Raw genomic sequence first — 19,522 nt, forward strand, 5'->3', positions numbered from 1 at the left:
TTAAACACTAAAACCTGAACTACACTGTTCCAGTTACTATGACCATTTATGTGAAGCTGCTTTGACACAATCTACATTGTAAAAGCGCTATACAAATAAAGCTGAATTGAATTGAATTGAATGTTATTGATGTGAGAATCAAAAGATTCTTACATAGTTATATGTGTATATGTGTATATATCTATGGCTCTGGATTGTCAGTCCTACACTGCACCTTGGTCTCACAATTATTTCAAAGGAGCGCTACCCTGTACCAAAATGGCTCTATTGATGCATTCCTTCCAATAGACAGCAATAGCGTAGGCGACATCTAATGTAAATATCCATGGTATATTGTTTAGCAATCGTAAGCTGTGCCTTAAGCTTGCTAAAAACAGACACATAATTGTAATACAAACCTATGTCTACAGTATTTACGGGCACATTATAAGCTCAATGGTTGTTATATGGGGGGTTTTGAAGATGAAAAAAAAAACTTTTTAATTATTTTATTGTTTTTAGTACTACAACATCTCTGATAATAAAGCATGAATGTATCTATATGATCTAATATACACATTTGTTAATCTCTTATGCATACATAGTTGTCAACCTCTGCTATATACAGTACAAATAACCCACTGTCTTTTCATATGCATAATCTTTCTTAAAGCGTTTCGTGATATAAAACACTGTAATTCCCAGTATGTGAGTATCAGGCAGGCTCATCTGCTTTAAGAAAAGCGTCTCCAGATCGAGTCCACTGATTTACTGACAATCTGCTAAGTACCAGGTCCTCTTCTGGCTCTCCTCTGAGCCCACACTGTTTTACCTGGGACTTTCACGGCACTCTTCACTGGGATTCTCCTGACTGGGAGTCTCGGAGGCATCCAGAGTTTTGGCTTAGGAAGCTTTCCTGCTTGAATCTCGTCCACGAAGCTTTCCACTTTGTCAAACTTGCTGGTTAGCTCGGCCAGGTTCTCCTTCAGAGCGTTGAACTGCTTGTAAAGCTCTCCCACTGCATCCGAGAGGGGCTGGATCCTGTGCACAACGCAAGAAACAAAACATTAAACGTATGCATGTGGGTGAAAATAAAAATCTTATGGCTTTTTGTTTCGAATTCCCACAACTCAAGCATTAATAAGGGATAATAATTTGTTTGTAAACTTAAAAAATAAAAATATCAATTTAAAAAAGGCATTAATTTGTACATTAGGCTGTCTTTAAGACAAATACTTTATATTTACATTTAGTCATTTAGCAGACACTTTTATCCAAAGCGACTTACAAATGAGGACAAGAAAGGACAAGAGCAACAATGAAGTGCTGTTAGCAGGTTTCAGGTGTGTAAAGTATAAGAAGCAAAGCATTAGTAAATATATATATATATATATATATATATATATATATATATATATATATATATATATATATATATATATAGTATTACAGTTAGTGGTGGAGCCAGAGAGGCAATTGCAGATTGGGAAAGTGGAGACCAAATAGTTGAGTTTTTAGTCGTTTCTTGAAGACAGCGAGTGACTCTGCCATTCTAGTAATAAGGTCTGTGTAAAATAAAATAAATTTTGGTCCAAAAAAATAAACAAAAAAAGGCATAATAACTAGGGATAGTTTACCCAAAAATGTGAATTTACAGTTCATTTTAGAGTTAATAATCACGCTCAGGTCATTGAAGATGTAGACAGCTTTTTATTTTGATTCAATACAGCATCAGAGAAGATTTCTAGCTGAGTTTGTCTTTGGTCATTCATATAATGGTGGGCAATGGTCCCCTGTTTTTGAGAGTTTTTTGGGGTAAACTTTTGCATTAAATTTAGATATTAATTATCACCTGAGTAATTTCTCGTAAGTAATATGGTTTGCTTAAGATTCCATTTGATTTGGGCTAGTAAGTCACAGCCTAGTGACTACACAGAGCATCATAGCAACACACACTTTAAGAATATTTATCTTTCAAAAGAAATTATTAGAAATCACTGATTAGAATTAATATATTCATTCAATCATTCATTCATTCATTTTCTTTTCGGCTTAGTCCCTTTATTAATCTGGGGTCACCACAGCGAAATGAACCGCCAACTTATCCAGCACACGTTCTACGCAGCGGATGTCCTTCCAGCTGGAATCCATCTCTGGGAAACATCCACACACACTTATACACTACGGAAAATTTAGCCTTCCCAATTCACCTGTACCGCATGTCTGGACTGTGGGGGAAACCAGAGCACCAGGAGGAAACCCACGCAAACGCAGGGAGAACATGCAAACTCCACTCAGAAACACCAGCTGACCCAGCCGAGGCTTGAACCAGCGACCTTCTTGCTGTGAGGCGACAGCACTGCCTACTGCGCCACTGTGTTGCCAGAATGCACATTATTTTTTAATCACTTTGTTTGTCTCAAGTGATAAACTGTGTGGATTTAGAAGAAGGACCTAAATGCAAACCTTATTGACATATTGCACTGGGAACTGAAATCAGCATATGAACCATAATCTATAGCAGTACTATTTTGAAACGAGGTCGTAATTATGCGCGCAAGTCTTTCATGCGTGATTAATAGTGCATGAAGCTGCGGAGCAGATTTCAGGCTTCGGATCAAACATCCTGCACCTAAAGACGACGGCATATTGTGCAGATTAGGTGGTTCATTTCAGTTCATCGCAGCATTTTTTGATTTACTAATCATATCCTTTTTTGTCATGCGATCATAATGTTCTCTAGTGGCTGTGCAAATATGAAACTGAAAGAAAAATGTCACAGAGAAATTGAGCAGATGCTCTTAGACAGGACAGGACTTCAGTATCAAACCAACTTCATGAAAACAAACACCTCGCAATGACAATTTTAAGATTTCACGCCACACCTGATGTATTCTGGCAGGATGGAGGCATGATCGTTGACCAGCATGTCCTTCACCTGGTACATGATGGCGTATTTCCAGTTGTCCAGTACCTGTGTCAGGTTTGAACAGCTTCTGCCATTTGTTTTTTCTGGAACAAGTAGAAAAATAAATAAATATTGAGTTTCTATTAAAAGAAAATCATCATTTGTGCTGAAAGAGGTTTATTTCAGTGACTTCAGTCCTTGTGCTATCAAATTCATAACTTTGAGATTGTTCTGTATTAAATTTTACATCCTTTATGCTGGTGTTTTACATAATTTCTGTAAAAAATAATAATAATAAAATATGGGTTTTGCAGAGACACGATTAAAGAGATGTTTTTAGTTCCTCAAAGAGAAACCCCAATATGTCTTAAAGAGTTCATGCAAAATAAAAAACACCTGTAACTATTGACATTCACAGTGGGGAGTAAAAAAAATATTATGCAAGTCAGTGGTTACCTATTTCCAACATTCTTCAAAATATCTTCTTTTGTGTTCAACAGAAGTAAACAAAAAAAAACAACAGATTTTGGAAGTCTACGACAACACATTGATACAAGATCATACCGTCACACAAGTTCAGTACTTAGATCTTAATTTAATCGTACATCCTTTACGCCAGTATCTTACATCATTTCTGAATCTTTTTTTTCTGGAAAAAAGGGGGGAAGGAGTTTGCAGCGATGCAATTAAAAAACATTTTTTTGGTTCCTCAAAGAAAAGCTCAACATGTCTTAAAAAGTTCATGCAAAATGAAAAACCTATAACCATTGATATGCACTGCAGAGACTAATAAAAATGTATATAAAATAAAGGCAAAACAACATTTAACTTTATTAGGTACACCTTACTAGTACGTAGTACGTTACCTTTGTCATTCACGTGCAAGCGGATGCTGCTAATGGAACCTTATTGCCCCTAGACTTTTGGTTTAATTTATTTTCAGCTGTAAAAAAAAAACAGCTAATTACGCGACTTGATGTTGCACACTCACTGGCCACTTTATTAGGTCCACGTTAGATAGCGTTGGACCTCCTTTTGCCTTCAGATCTGCCTTAATCCTTCATGGCATAGATTCAACAAGGTACTGGAAATATTCCTCAGAGATTTTGGTCCATATTGACATGATAGCATCACGTAGTTACTGCAGATTTTTCGGCTGCACATCCATGATGCCAATCTCCTGTTCCACCACATCCCAAAGTTGCTTTATTGGATTGAGCTCTGGTGACTGTGGCGGCCATGTGAGTGCAGTGAACTCATTGTCATTTTCAAGAAACCAGTCTGAGATGATTCACACTTTATGGTGCGTTACCCTGCTGGAAGTAGCCATCAGAAGATGGCTACACTTTGGTCATAAAGGGATGGACATGGTCAGCGACAATACTCATGTAGGCTGTGGTGTTGACACGATGCTCAATAGCTACTAAAGGGCCCAAAGTGTACCAAGAAAAAATCCCCCTCACCATTACACCACCAGCCTTAACCGCTGATACAAGACAGGACGGATCCATGCTTTCATGTTGTTGATGCCAAATTCTGACCCTACCATCCGAATGTCACAGCAGAAATGGAGACTCATCAGACCAGGCAACATTTTTACAATCTTCTATTGTCCAATTTTGGTAAGCCCGTGTGAATTGTAGCCTCAGTTTCCTGATCTTAGCTGACAGGAGTGGCACCCGATGTGGTCTTCTGCTGCTGTAGCCCATCTGCCTCAAGGTTGGATGTGTTGTGCATGCAGAGATGCTCTTCTGCATACCTCGTCTTGACCATGTCTAAAAGCACTGAGGGGCTGCCATCGGATTAGCTGATTAGAAATTTTAGACCGTGTACCTAATAAAGTGGCCGATGAGTATATAGATAGAGATAGATAGATAGACAGACAGACAGACAGACAGACAGACAGACAGACAGACAGACAGACAGACAGACAGACAGACAGACAGACGATGATAGATAGATAGATAGATAGATAGATAGATAGATAGATAGATAGATAGATAGATAGATAGATAGATAGATAGATAGATAGATAGATAGATAGATAGATAGATAGATAGATAGATAGATAGATAGATAGATAGATAGATAGATAAACATCTTTTATTAATATATCAATAAAGAAAGAATCAATCCTCTGCAATATTTTAGCAGTATTTGACTAAACACTCTCAAAACTAAAGGAAGTTTTTACTATGATGCTATAAAAGAGCTGTGATTTTGGTTCTATAAAGAATCTTTCCAGCAAACAACTTTTACAAGAGATCTTCTAAGTGTAAAGAACAGAATAAAAATGTTTCACAAAAAAAAAAATCATCTACTAAAGAACCTTTTACTGAATCCTTTTTTCACAGATTGTCACGGAACAATCATTGCCAAAAATAAACTGCTTTTATGAGCGTAACACTTGGACATCTCAGAACAACTGCTCTATAAAATCTGTTATGATTTTTCTTACACCGTTTCACATCACCTCTGCCAAATGATAAAAGAAAATGCGAATAAAGTTTAGGAGAATTTTACCTCGGTGGTCCCACTCAGACGTCTCCTGGGTCCATTTCTTCTGTGCAGCAGCAGACAGACACAGCAGAGACAGCAGGTTCACAGCAAACTTCATCCTCATCTTCATCCTCCTCTGTGAAACAACACCAGTGTCACACAGCAGGCTGACATTTACTCAAGACCTCCAGCATGTGCCTCACACATTTAAGAGCATTTCAGCGCTGGATTGAGTTAAATATAATCTGCTGAAGGGCTTGCTTCATTGACGGCTCTGGTAAACAGATTGTGTGTGCAGTTGTTGACAGAGTGTGTGTGCAGCGTAAATAAATACTGAGCAGCTGCATGATAACGCGCAGCATCTGTCAAATGTAAAAGTGCTGGAATAGTTAAAGGTCATATTGAGAGCTGGAGTAATATCTGAGCTGTGGTCCAGGGTAAATACCTCAGGTCTTGTGCTGGGAGTTGGTTCCAATGGTCAGCAGAGTAATCCCTGTTGTTGTGGTTGAAGTGAAGGAACATTTTACTGCGTCTGCTCTTATAGTAATATACCACGCTTCAGAATCCTGCCCTCGACCTGCTCCCGCCCATTAAACAGACGCAGCACAGATCCATGACATCACCGCTCTTATTCTCAATCCTCATCTGCATGTGGAAACCTAGGAAAATGCTATATTACTGCACCTTTAAAAAAAATGCTCGGTTATTTTACCAAAATTTGGGGTAAATAGGGACAAAATCAACAGTTTGGTTTAAAAATAATGCTACTTAAACGTTATAATAAAAAACAGTCAAATTTTATAACACAATGTTGGGTCAAAAATGGAGAAAAACCCAACAGTTTCGGACAAAACTATAGCAAATGTTGGATTTGTTAATATTTGCCCCAACTGTGGGATAACCCAGAAGTCTTTGTTGATTTTTGAGTGTGTATTATCTCAAGATACTGCAGTTAAATACAGGTAAATGAAAAGATGCTAGGTATTTTAACCAAATGTTGGGTCAAATATGAAGAAACCCAACAGTTTTGGATAAAAATGCTATTTAAATGGACTTTTTAAAAAAAGCAAACTGTTGGATTTGTCCATATTTGACCCAACTTTGGTTTAAAACAACCCAACAGGGTTTTTTTTTTTCTATCATATCTTAAGATCCTGCAGGTAAATGCACTCTAAAAATGCTGGGTTTTTAACCCAATGTTAGATCAAATATGGACAAACCAAACAGTTTGGATAAAAATGCTACTTACATTGATTATTTAAAAAAAAATTAATCAAATGTTGGATTTGTCCATAATTAAACCAACTTTGAGTTAAAACAACCCAGCAGTTGTAGATTGTTTTAGTGTGTAATATCCTAAGATACTGCAGGTATCTAAAAAATGCTGGGTGTTTTAACACAATGTTGGGTCAAATATGGACAAACCTAACAGTTTGGATTAAAATGCAGTTTAAATTGATTAAAAAAAAAAAAGTTATGAAATGTTGGATTTGTTCATATTTGACACAACTTTGGGTTAAAACAACGCAGCAGTAGTTTTTTTTTTTTTGTCATATATTAAGATGCTGCAGGTAAATACAGGTAAACAAAGAAATGCTGGGTGTTTTAACCCAATATTAGATCAAATATGGACAAACCTAACAGTTTGGATTAAAATGCTGTTTAAATTGATTAATTGAAAAACAGCAAATGTTGGATTTGACCATATTTGACCCAACTTTAGGCTAGAACAACCCAGCAGTTTTTTTATTTATAATTTTTTTTATTTTATTTTTGTGTCATATATTAAGGGACTGCAGGTAAATACAGGTAAATAAAGAAATGCTGAGTGTTTTAACCCAATATTAGATCAAATGTGGACAAACCTAACAGTTTGGATAAAACTTTGGGTTAAAACAAAACCCTCCAGTTTTTTTTTTATTTTTTTATCTTAAGATATAACTGCAGGTAATTACACAAAAAATTGCTGGGTGTTTTTTTAACCCAATGTTGGGTCATTTGGGTGCATTTAAATGAGACTTTTTAACCCAATGTTTGAGTTTGACCAAATTTGACCCAATGTTGGGTTAAAACAACCAGCATTTTTGGAGCGTTTGGGTAAAACGTAAAGTAATTGTTATCTACACAATACTTTCCTAATTGCAAATTGCAAATGTTTTTGTACTACATGTTTTCAAGTTATGTGTAAATATAAAATATATGGCAATAGTAAATATAAAGTATAACATTAAATACGGCACAAGTCCATATAAAATCCAGAAACTAAGCTTTTTGTGGATTCTAACTGATGATCAACAGTAAAAAAATGAAAATTTTTACCTCTTCCCAACAGTGAAATCCACCAGTAAATAAAAAAATCATGATTATATGCTATCATGGCTTTGCAATCAAAAAATGTGGTTATAATGAAAATCAATGGGGCAAAAACCGCCACGAACATAATGAAAGGGTAGTCAGTTTGAGCAGTAAGGGTTAACAGCCATGGTCTGTGAAGGTGATTTCTCTTATTCATAAATGGCTTCTTTTTAAAGCTACAGTAAAAAGCTCCTACGAGACACTCGCTAAACAACAAAACATAGAGGATCTCCCTCATTCACTGTGACAGAAGAGTTAAGTACCGTTTTATCAGCATAATTTCGAGGTCTGGGATCAGCTCCAGGGTTTGATGTCACTATAATCGTGGTCTGCTCAACATCTGGACCTGACCGGAGACACCGACACAACCTGAAGCTGCATTCACAGACAATCTGTAAATAGTACGAAATTTAGCAGACTGTAATAGGGAAGAATGAAATATCGCATCAGAATCTGGCCTGGCAAAAAAATGCAGAGGAGGAACAGGAAAAACACGGCTGAACAGCAGATGAGGCGTTAGTATGGATTACGGGTGCACTGTTTGATCTTAGCTATTTTTCTTTGAGGGTGTTCAGAGTTTCATCTTCAATCATATAACATCGTTCTCCACATAGTTTTATTTATGAAAACAGCTAAATCGCGCATGCAGAGATGTTTTCAACATTAATATAAACTGATGTTAATACAGTGTTCAATAGATTGCACTGCAGTTTAAAACATACTGAGCAGCTACAGTAATAAACAACAACAAAAATGAGTTAGTGTCCCTTTCAATCATCTTAAAGAGATAGTTCACCTCAAAATTGAAATGTATTCTCCATTTACCTATACCCTCATGTTATCTTTTTTATGATGAATATGAAATAAGATATTTTGTAGAATGTTGGAAGCTATATCTTTAGTATGGAAATAATTATGAGAAGAGCACTGAAAAAAGTGTTTAATTGTATGTAAAATTAAGGTGAGTGGCTACAAACAATTTATTTAGGCTGAATTTACAAATTAAGTTGAATTAAATTAAATTAGATTTTTGTTGTTTAAATTCAGCCCATATACATTGTTTGCAACTACTTACCTTAACTAAATTAATAAATCTTCAGTGAAGTAAATTATTACCTGTTTCCATAATTCTTTTAAATATCTCCTTTAACTTAGCTAAGCATAGATCATTAAATCGGATTAAACCATTAGCATCTCGCTTAATTTTTTCTATGCTTTAAATAACTTTATTTTTTATCAGTCTTAGTACACAACGTAACCACAGAAGAGTCAAGCTGTTAAAAGAAAAAAAAATTCAAAACTCATATTTTGGAGTGAGATGCTAACGGTCTAATCTGATTCAATGATTTATGCTAAGCTAAGCTAAAGGTTTTCCCAGCAGACCCCAGAGATCGGCTGAAAGATTTTAAAAAATTATAAAGCCTTAAAGTGTTCTTTTAAGAACGCAACTCATTTGTGTTATTCATTAAATGCACTAGACAACTCTCCCACTCTCTTTATTGTCTAAAGTAAACGCTACAAGAATAGTAAACCAATACCCATTAGATCCAAAGGACTTCCACAAGTAATTCAGCGTAACAACTTTTCAACATTAATTAAAATTAATGTTTATACATAGTTCAATAGATTGTACTGTTGTTTAAAACATACCGAACTGATAATAAACAAAAAAAAAAATGAATTGAACTTACTGTATCTTAAAGAGATAGTTTACCCCAAAGTTTAATTTTACCCACACTCTTTTTATGCTGAATACAAAAGAAGATATTTTGAAGAATGTTTGAAGCAACATCCTAGGTAGAGAAAACATTTAGAGAAAAAGCACTAAAAATGATTAATTGGATTTCTAAGGTATAGTGGTTGCAAACAATTTGTATAGGCTGAATTTAAGCAAACAAATTGAGTTGAACATTACCTAATTTAATTTGGTTGTTTAAATTCAGCCCATGTACATGGTTTGCAACCACTTGTCTTAAAAAATAATAAATCTAACATTTTTTCAGTGAAGTCAATTAGTACCTGGTTCCAAAATACTTCTAAATATCTCATTTACCTTAGCTTAGCATAGATCATTGAATTGGATTAGCATCTCCCAATAGACCATTAGCATCTCCCTCTATTTGTAAGAGCTTTAAATAAGCAACGTTTTATTTTTTCATCAATGTAACTGCAGAAAAGTCAAGCTTTAAATAGAAAAAGTATCGAAAATCCTTTTTAAAAATTTGAGTGAGATGCTAATGGTCTAATCTGATTCAATGATTTATGCTATGCTAAGCTACAAGTGTTCCTGGTGGACCAAGAGATTGAATGGTTAAAAAAAATGATAAAACCGTAAAGATTTAAAGTGTTCCTTTAAGAACGCAACTCATTTGTGTTATTGATTAAATGCACTAGACAACTCTCCCACTCTCTTTATTTTTTAAAGTAAACTCTAGAATCGTAGTAAACCAATTGCCTTTAGATCCATAAGGACTTCCACGAGTTACACAGTTACAAACAGTTTCGCATGTGCCTTGTAGCTGTTTTTAGGGAAGTGCTCTTTTCCCCAGTTCTGATAACGTGACTTCATTGTGCTCAGAACTCATGTGACATTACTTAACTGTTTTCAGCTAAAATAGATATTCTGGATCATATTTGGCGGGCCCTTGCGAGAACACGAAGGTTCTTCATTGAACTTGTGAGCATTACATAAACTGCATGTTCTGAAAGTGTGCAGAAATGCTCTGCCCAGGGCAGATCCCCAGAGTCAGGAGAGCATTACGTAATTCAGCATTCGAAACAAATAAAAGCTTGGCTGTGTCTCTTCTTGTATCAGTTTAAAGGCATTCATCGGCATGACAGCATGCCAGACAAAGTGCTATGACCAGAAATGTTCCCAGAATCAATCAAATATTATGCATCACCAGTCTTGGTGACAAGATCACAAAATCCAAACAGCTTTCAATGATTTTATAAAAATCGAAATGCCATAGAATGAAGCAGGATTTGCCCATAAACATGTAAACTGAAGAATGCAATAACAAAATGATTACTTTTTAAAAACTTAATGCTTTTTAAGATTATTGTTCTTTTTAAACACATTTTATTACATTTTAATCTGTTTATAATCATTGCAAACTTTTTTTTAAGTCATTTCAAGTCATGGCAAGTCATTCCACTCAGCAGCCATCTTTGAAATGCCTCTCGGGCAGTATGCGAAGGCATTCCATCTGAATGGGGAAACATCAAATTTTCCAAAACTGTTCGCCGAGCTTACGATCCGGGCTTGACATAAACTTTTTTGATCACCAGCCACTGTGGCTAGTAGATTTCCAACATCACTAGCCACTCGCCATTTTCACTAGCCACATTTTTGTTGTTGGGAAAATATATTTTATATGCATAAATTTGACTTTGGCATGCTAAAATGACTTGATTTGGATTTTGTGTTATGTCCACATACCTCCTCAGTCATTTCACTTTTTGTGTGCGTGTGTTGTGTATGAGCTTTCTCAATGTGCACGAGCAAATGGGTTGTGTGGCATTGAAATACGTTTTTATTTCACATGACTTTTCAGAGCTTAAAATGAAGGATTAACTAAATTAATCTCTGACCACAACACAAACAAAGAAATTATTATTTCTTAGCCACAAATTTTAAATAACGTGTCAAAACAAGCAAAATATAGTTGTATACATGCACTTTTTTAATTCAACAATACTTTTCTTTTTTTTTAAAAATTGACATTTAAAAGAATTATTGTCATGTAGCTAAAATATGCTCAGCAGTCTGTCCTGACCAACTGTCCCAGATCAGCAGTTAACTACACATAAATGCGGAATTAACCTATTAAATCAATGTTATTGTAAAAAATGATCATTATACCACATTAACAAAAACATCTGTAAGCAAAAGAAAACAGGTTAAAAACATACTGTGTGTGATAATGAAAGGATAATCACGTAAACACAGTTAATGTTGGGCCTGTTAATAATCTGTTTAAAGAATAATTAAAACGAAAGCAGTGACCGCTGCTGCTTACAAAGGGGGATATATATATATATATATATATATATATATATATATATATATATATATATATATATATATATATATATATATATATATATATATATATATATATATATATATATATATATATGTATGTATGTATGTATGTATGTATGTATATATATATATATATATATATATATATATATATATATATATATATATATATATATATATATATATATATATATATATGTATGTATGTATGTATGTATGTATGTATATGTATGTATATATATATGTATGTATGTATGTATGTATGTATGTATGTATGTATGTATATATATATATATATATATATATATATATATATATATATATATATATATATATATATATTTAAACCTTGTGCTTTTGAAAGCAGCAGGACTGTTGATGCATGACCATCGCTTTATGCCTAGTCTATTTCAAAGATATCTGACTAGTTGTGTTTTCTCTAGGCACAGTTGCTTCATGCAAGTAAAAGGGAGATGTGCTGGCTTTTAAACAGTGCATGCGAGTGATCAGTCATGTCATGTGTTTGTCAGTTCTCGATTCTGTGATCACATTTGCACGCATATTAGGCGATCTGTATTGTCGAACCCTGTTTTTAAGACAACTACAATCTAAAAATTATTTTCAACCAGCCAAAGTGGCTAGTGGGGACGGCTGTCTTACCCGCCATAGCAGAAATCTACCCGCATTTGGCGAGTTGGCGGGTGTTAATGTCAAGACCTGATTACGGTTACATTACATTTGGAATCACCAATAAAATTAAACAACAGTCTCATAAGTTTCGTTTCTAAACATTCAAATCAAACAAAATCAGTATTTTTTCAGGTTTGCCCGAGCTAATGTGTATGCGCACACGAAAGGACAGAGATAATGCCACCAATCTCATTTATAGACATGTTACACATTTGTGCTGCGTCCCAATTCGTAAATAGTATTTAAAAACAGAATTAGTATGTCCTACACCATAGTATGTTAAAAAGAATATGCCAAAGTTCCCGGATGGTTTACTATTTCACATAAAAATTAAAAGTGTAGAACCGTCCATACTCGAACCGCAGATATTCCCCACAATACATTTCACGTTTGAAGTGAAATTGATTAGAACTACAAACAAGGGCGAAAAGTGTAAACAAACTACAAACATGGCAAACACACGAGACCAACCGTCGAGTCAAGAGTCTTTGGTAAAGTTATTTAAATGACTGTTAATTAATATCTAGCCAACTAGAAGATGTTAAAACTGTGTTTTCCGTGTTGTATTTCATCTACAACAACAATGTGAACTTATATCAAGATATGTTTGGACATTAACTTCTGAACGCATAATTATCAAAGACCTGGGGAAATTTCTTTGCATGAAACACTCCCAAACGGCAAAATATCCTGCTGCTGCTTCTCCAATAAGGTTGGTTACTAAATATGAAAGAAATGTGGATGATGTGTCGAGATGATTGATAGAGGACGTAACTAAGCTACATAGCGATTTGTTAACGGGGAAGAAGTATGACCCAAAGCTTGGATAATCTCCTGTTACACACTAAAAAAATATACACTTAGTGCATACTTTTAGGGCGTAGTATTAGTATGTGAATTGGGACGCAGCATCAATCATTCATTCATTCATTTTCTAGTCGGCTTAGTCCCTTTATTAATCCGGGGTCGCCACAGCAGAATGAACCGCCACCTTATCCAGCAAGGTTTTACGCAGCGGATGCCCTTCCAGCCGCAACCCATCTCTGGGAAACATCCACACACACATTCACACACACACACTACGGACAATTTAGCCTACCCAATTGACCTGTACTGCATGTCTTTGGACTGTGGGGAAAACTGGAGCACCCGGAGGAAACACACGCGAAGGCAGGGAAAACATGCAAACTCCACACAGAAACGCCAACTGAGCCGAGGTTCAAACCAGTAACCCAGCGACCTTCTTGCTGTGAGGCGACAGCACTACCCACTGCGCCACTGCCTCACCAGTATCAATCATCATCTGGATAATGATTGTCAGATCGCGCTGGTCTCTGGAAGTAATTCACAACTTGGTTTTGATGGTGAATCCCTTCCAGAAATGACGGCGACTCTTTGTTTACAAGTTTGTGTGCGTTTGAGCAGTTACTGCTGCCATGTGATGTGCGTTTGACAGAACGGGACTGTACCTCGCGCTTGTTTCAAACAGATTACAAAATTAGAAAACTTTTGTTTTTTAAGTGTTGTGGGTTCGTTTAAAAGTGCAGAGTTCAAGCTTTATGTGGATACATTTCTTATGTCTGTGAAGCAAGTATTTGCTGAGATTCCAATGTGTTTGTTGCCCACAAAAACTTTCGTAAAAGCATACATCTGGTTCAAGCTTCTCTCCCCAGAGAAACGTCACCCACACAGCAAAATATCTCTGGCCCAGTTCTGGCCCACACAATCAGGTTTTGCTTGGCCCACATGCCACAGAGAATTCAAGTCTGGCTTTCAGACAAGAGCCAAACATGGACCATAACTGGGTCAAGTCTCAGCCAAGTAATAACTCAAAACTGGGCCTGAACTGGGCCAGATAGGTTGGCTTGCTACAATTGCAATGAAATTGATAATACCACAAAGCATTATGCTTTAAGCACTCTATAGGTGTGCTTTTCTCGAAGCAACCTGATTAGTCAAATATTTTTCTTTACTCAAAAATGATTTTATTGTATTTTTAAATGTAGGTCAAGACGTGGCTCACATATCAATTTTTAACATTTGGGCCAAATAATACATTACATCTGGCCCAAACCTTCTGCGCCACCTTAAAGAAGAGGCCACCTCTGCCAAACCCGGGTTCATTTTGGAAGGGCTCTTTCTATCCAAGACTAAAAAGGGCCCGTGCACTGCACAGGTTGAGCCCTATGTGTGCACGTGCCAGGCGCATATTCATTCACCATATTGACTGTTAGACTTTTCCCTATTCAAAACTATACGAGTGACATGTCTTGGGTCTTTGGTTATACTTGATGTGTGATTATTTAATGATCCCTTTAATCTTCTAGCTTATGTAAAGCACTTTCATACTATTCCCATTGTGCATGAAATATGCTATATAAATAAATCTGTCTTGCCTTGCGTAGACAATTGACTAAAAATTCAAAGATTTAATAAAACAATTAGCACTACTCAGCATCATGATGTTAGTCCTTTAAGTGTCTAGCAATAGCCCAAGTCACCAGTTTGCCATTAAATGATTTTTTGGTTTCTATAGATATGTGGGATTTGTGCTCCAGGAAAGTTTGGGCTGGAGTAATACTACGCATGAGGAATAATAATATGAAAATACATTAATACTGTCTCCTCTTGATGGAAGGGTATCACTAGCTCAAACACCTGGATATGTCTTCAAATGCTTCAGAAAAGCTTGAGTGATTTAGTCATTTTGGCTGAGCGAGCAAAGTATTATGGACAGATAAAATGTAGTTTGCAACATATGGACCAGAAAAAAGATTCATGATGCAGAACACATACGGACACAGTCGAATCCCACTGCTACAACAAATTACAGACTGTACAAGAGCTTTAAAAGTTTTCCCTCTAAACAAAAAGAAAATATTGTGTAAATTTGGCCAAAGAACTATCAGAAGACTACTCTGGGCCTAATGGAGTCTTAAAACTGACATGATTAAAGGTGAAAGGATGGCTTACAAACCCTTCAGATTCATCCAAGGTCATGCTTGAGAAATCTATAAAGCAGAAAGTGAGAGATGAATTTCCACCTGCGTTGAAAAGAGATCCTCTATAAACAAACATGCACTGCTAATCCAATCCAAACCGGTCAGTGTGAGAATGCAGGAGAGATCAGCGTCTTCTGGAGGGCCTTGAGTTTTTGGAAAATGTCTGGATCCGCTCCAGTTAGAAGCGTAGCAATACTGCAACAACAAAAGCAGATTGGTATTACCTGTTCACAGTTACAAAAACAACGTGAGGCATCAACATTCTACGTTGAAGGCTCTTCACAAGCAAGAGAAACTGCATATTAGTACAGAAAAAGCTGCTAAAGATCTCTACATATTAGTAAATGTTTTACCTGTGGCCAAATGTTCAGATGGTTATATTGATTAAAGATCACAGGCGTGTGAATACAGGCTGAACCAGAACTGAAACGGGATGAAGAGGTGGGATAGATGGATGGGTAGTTAAAACAAGAATGGATTGATTGATCAGTGGATGGGTAAAAAAGAAAAATGGATGAGATGGAGGGATGTTTATATAAGAATTGATGCTATGGGTGGATAGATAAAAAGAATGAATGTAATTGATGGATAGATATATGGATGGGCAGATGGATAAAAAAGAATGGATGGATGAATAAATACAAGTATGCACAGACGGATGGATAGATAAAAGAACAATGGATGGATGGATGGATGGATGGATGGATAAAAGAAAAATGGATGGATGGATAAATAAAGGAAGAATGGAGGGGATATATGGATGGACAAAAGAAGAATGGACAGATGGATGAAAAAAATAAAAATAAATGGATAGATAATAAAAGGATGGATGGATGGATGGATGAATGGATGATAAAAGAAGAATGGATAAGTGGATAGGTAAAGGGATGGGTAGATAAAAGAATGGATGTATGGATAAAAGACGAATGGATGGGATGGATGGATGGATGGATGGACAACTGTATGGATAAATAGATAAAACATGGATGAAAGGATGGATAATAGAAGAATGGATGGTTTGATGAATAAAGGAAGTATGGATGGACAAAAAAGAATAAATTAAAAAAGGATAGATAATTGGGTAAATGAAGGGATAAAAGAAAAATGAATGGATGGATAAAAGAAGGATAGATGGATGGATGGATGGATGGATAAAAGAAGAATGAGTAAATGAGTAAAAGAAGGATGGATGGATAAAAGAATAGATGGATGGATGGATGGATGGATGAATAAATGATAAATGGATGGATGGATGGATGGATGGATGGATGGATGGATGGATGGATGATAAATAGATGAGATGGGTGGATGGTTGGATGGATGCATGGATGGAAGTATGGATGGATAAAAGAAAAGTGGATGGGACATATTGAAAGATGGATAGTTGGATGGCTGGATATATAAAAGAATGGATGGATTGAAAAAAGAATGGAGGGGATAGATGGATGGATAAGAGGAATTGATAATTGGATGAATGGATGGATAGAAGAATGTTTTAAAGGATGAATGGATGGTTGGTTGGATGGATGAGTAAAAGAAGGATGGATGGATGAAAGGATAAAAAAATTGATTAATGGAAGAATGAATAAAAAATAGATGAGATGGATAGATAGATGGATGGTAAAAACAGATAGATGGATGGATGGATGGATGGATGGATAAAAAAGACGGAGGGATGAAAGGATTAAAAAATTGATTAATGGATGGATGAATAAAAAATAGATGAGATGGATAGATGGATGGATAAAAACAGATGGATGGGTGGATGGATGGATGGATGGATGGATGGATGGATAAAAAAGGATGGATGGATGGATGGATGGATGGATGGATAAATACATAGATGAGGAAAGGGATGAAAAAATATCAAATTGATGGATAGATTGAAAAAGAAAGAATGGATGGACTGACAGATGGAAAAAAAGAAGACTGGATGGATGAATGGATGGAAAAGAAGAAGAAAAGATGGATGGATGAAAATACAAGGGTGGATGGATGGATAAAAGAAGAGAGGTATAGACAGACGCATAAGAAAAAGAAGAACTAACTGATGGATGGACAGATGGAAAAGAAGACGGATGGATGGATAGAAAAGAAGAAAAGATGAATGGATGGACAGATGGATGGACACTTGATAGATCTATGCTTTTCCCTTTATGCCTCACCTTTTCCATGTAAAAACATATTTCTGAAAATTATTGCGTTTTTTTCTCTTGATTTACAATCTGCACATGAGCTTTTTCGTGAGATGCACATTCAAACAGACTTATGTACTTGCGCAATCTCGTGGACATCCCAGTAATAAATTCCTCCCGAAGGTCTTAGAATGTCCCGGCAATAGGCATCAATAGAGCTCACGGATGTAATTTCACATGAAAAAAGTCTGACAACAAAGCCACAGAGGAAGCACAAACGGGAATAGGAAGGAAGCACGAGATTCATGTGTGTTCCATCTTTAAGGGAGGCTGCTCCCTCTTAAAATCCATTAACCCCAGAAGCACAACCTGCAACTGATCTGTGTTCAGCAGTTGCAGAACACTGTCAAACTAATCAAATTATGAAGAAGGTAAAAACAGCAGGCATTTCTTCCACCTCTGACCCGCCTGAAGCTCCTGGATCCTGCACTAATCATCAGCCATACGCTCTGATCCAATGCACAGGCCCGGCCAGCAGAACAAGCCAGCATGGACTTATGGAAATAATGACACCACACCGAGATCCGGGTGCCAGAAAAGAATAATCTGGCCCACTCGCTGTGTTTTTCAAAGGTTTCTCGCTCTCTCGCTTGCCTTCTCATGCCATTCTCTGGTTACACAGAGCTGTAGCTGTGATGGTACGACTATGCAGATATTAAAATAAGTGTATTTAAGGCCCAAGACTAAGGTGCCGGCCATGTTTTCACTCTTTTTATATTTTAATTTTCTTGCTTTGAACACATTCACCCATTACCTGTTCAAAAAGTCATGAAAACTTCCTGATAAATATGACCTGCAAAAAGATCGACAGAAAAACATGCCACCAAAAGAAGCAAGCCATAGTTTTGACAGGGCACATCATCCCACTTTTGAATATGTGAAAACCCATGACATGTTGCACATTTCTGTACAAAGATTTAGCAATTATCGGTCGCTTGTTTTGGGTTTGGCTGGTGATCTCCTAACAATCTCAAGTTCAGTTATTGCTTTGTATATGAATACACTTTTCACAGTATTCACTTTGATGTTTTTTCTTCAAGAGAAAGTCGTTTCTTTTAGTTTGGCCAGAATACAAAATAACTTTCAAAAATTTTAAAAGGGCTATATGGTCAGAGATTATATAAAGATTGTTATATTTATGATGGGCTACAGAACTAACCACTGTTGTCCATTGATTTGTCTAATTAATCATTTAAATTGCACTTATAATATCTTGCTAAATGACTTAAGCTTAAATTTTATTGTACTGTCATCATGGCAAGGACAAAAGAAATTAGTATGAGTAATGAATTACTAAAACTCATTTAATCATTTTCTTGTCGGCTTAGTTCCTTTATTATTCTGGGGTCGCCACAGCGGAATGAACCACCACCTTATCCAGCAAGTTTTACGCAGCGGATGCCCTTCCAGCTGCAACCCATCTCTGGGAAACATCCACACACACATTCACACACACACACTCATACACTACGGACAATTTAGCCTACCCTATTCACCTGTACCGCATGTCTTTGGACTGTGGGGGAAACCGGAGCACCCGGAGGAAACCCACGCGAAGGCAGGGAGAACATGCAAACTCCACACAGAAACGCCAACTGAGCCGAGGTTCGAACCAGCAACCTTCTTGCTGTGAGGCGACAGCTCTACTTACTGCGCCACTGCCTCTCCGGATTACTAAAACTGTAGTTTAAAAATGTGTTTGAAGAACATCTCAGCACTTGTAAAATATTTTTAAAAATCCCAGAAGGGCTAATAATTTCGACTTCAATTGTATATGAGTTACATCAAACATGACATTTGCATGATATTGTGGGCTGATTGTTTACTGTTTCTGATTTCAGGGGCC

At 36.3% G+C, this 19,522-nt stretch overlaps 1 protein-coding gene across 5 annotated transcripts in view; it reads right to left on the reverse strand.

Annotated features, from left to right (window-relative positions):
- Positions 1–449: 449 nt before the first annotated feature.
- The window catches only part of si:dkey-282h22.5, a 38,155-nt gene continuing 19,082 nt past the window's right edge, over positions 450–19,522 (reverse strand). For 2 of the 5 annotated variants that reach the window (XM_087242021.1, XM_087242020.1), the window contains exons 4-7: positions 5,832–6,045; positions 5,411–5,522; positions 2,865–2,991; positions 474–1,020 (exon numbers count right to left, since the gene is read on the reverse strand). In XM_087242021.1, coding sequence (XP_087098147.1) covers positions 762–1,020; positions 2,865–2,991; positions 5,411–5,516 — 492 coding nt within the window. In that variant the 5' untranslated portion in view covers positions 5,517–5,522; positions 5,832–6,045 and the 3' untranslated portion in view covers positions 474–761. 5 annotated transcript variants of the gene reach the window in all.

This window comes from Danio rerio, chromosome 3, assembly GCF_052040795.2.
Source record: "Danio rerio strain M-AB ecotype USA chromosome 3, GRCz13ab, whole genome shotgun sequence".
Lineage (NCBI taxonomy): Eukaryota > Metazoa > Chordata > Actinopteri > Cypriniformes > Danionidae > Danio > Danio rerio.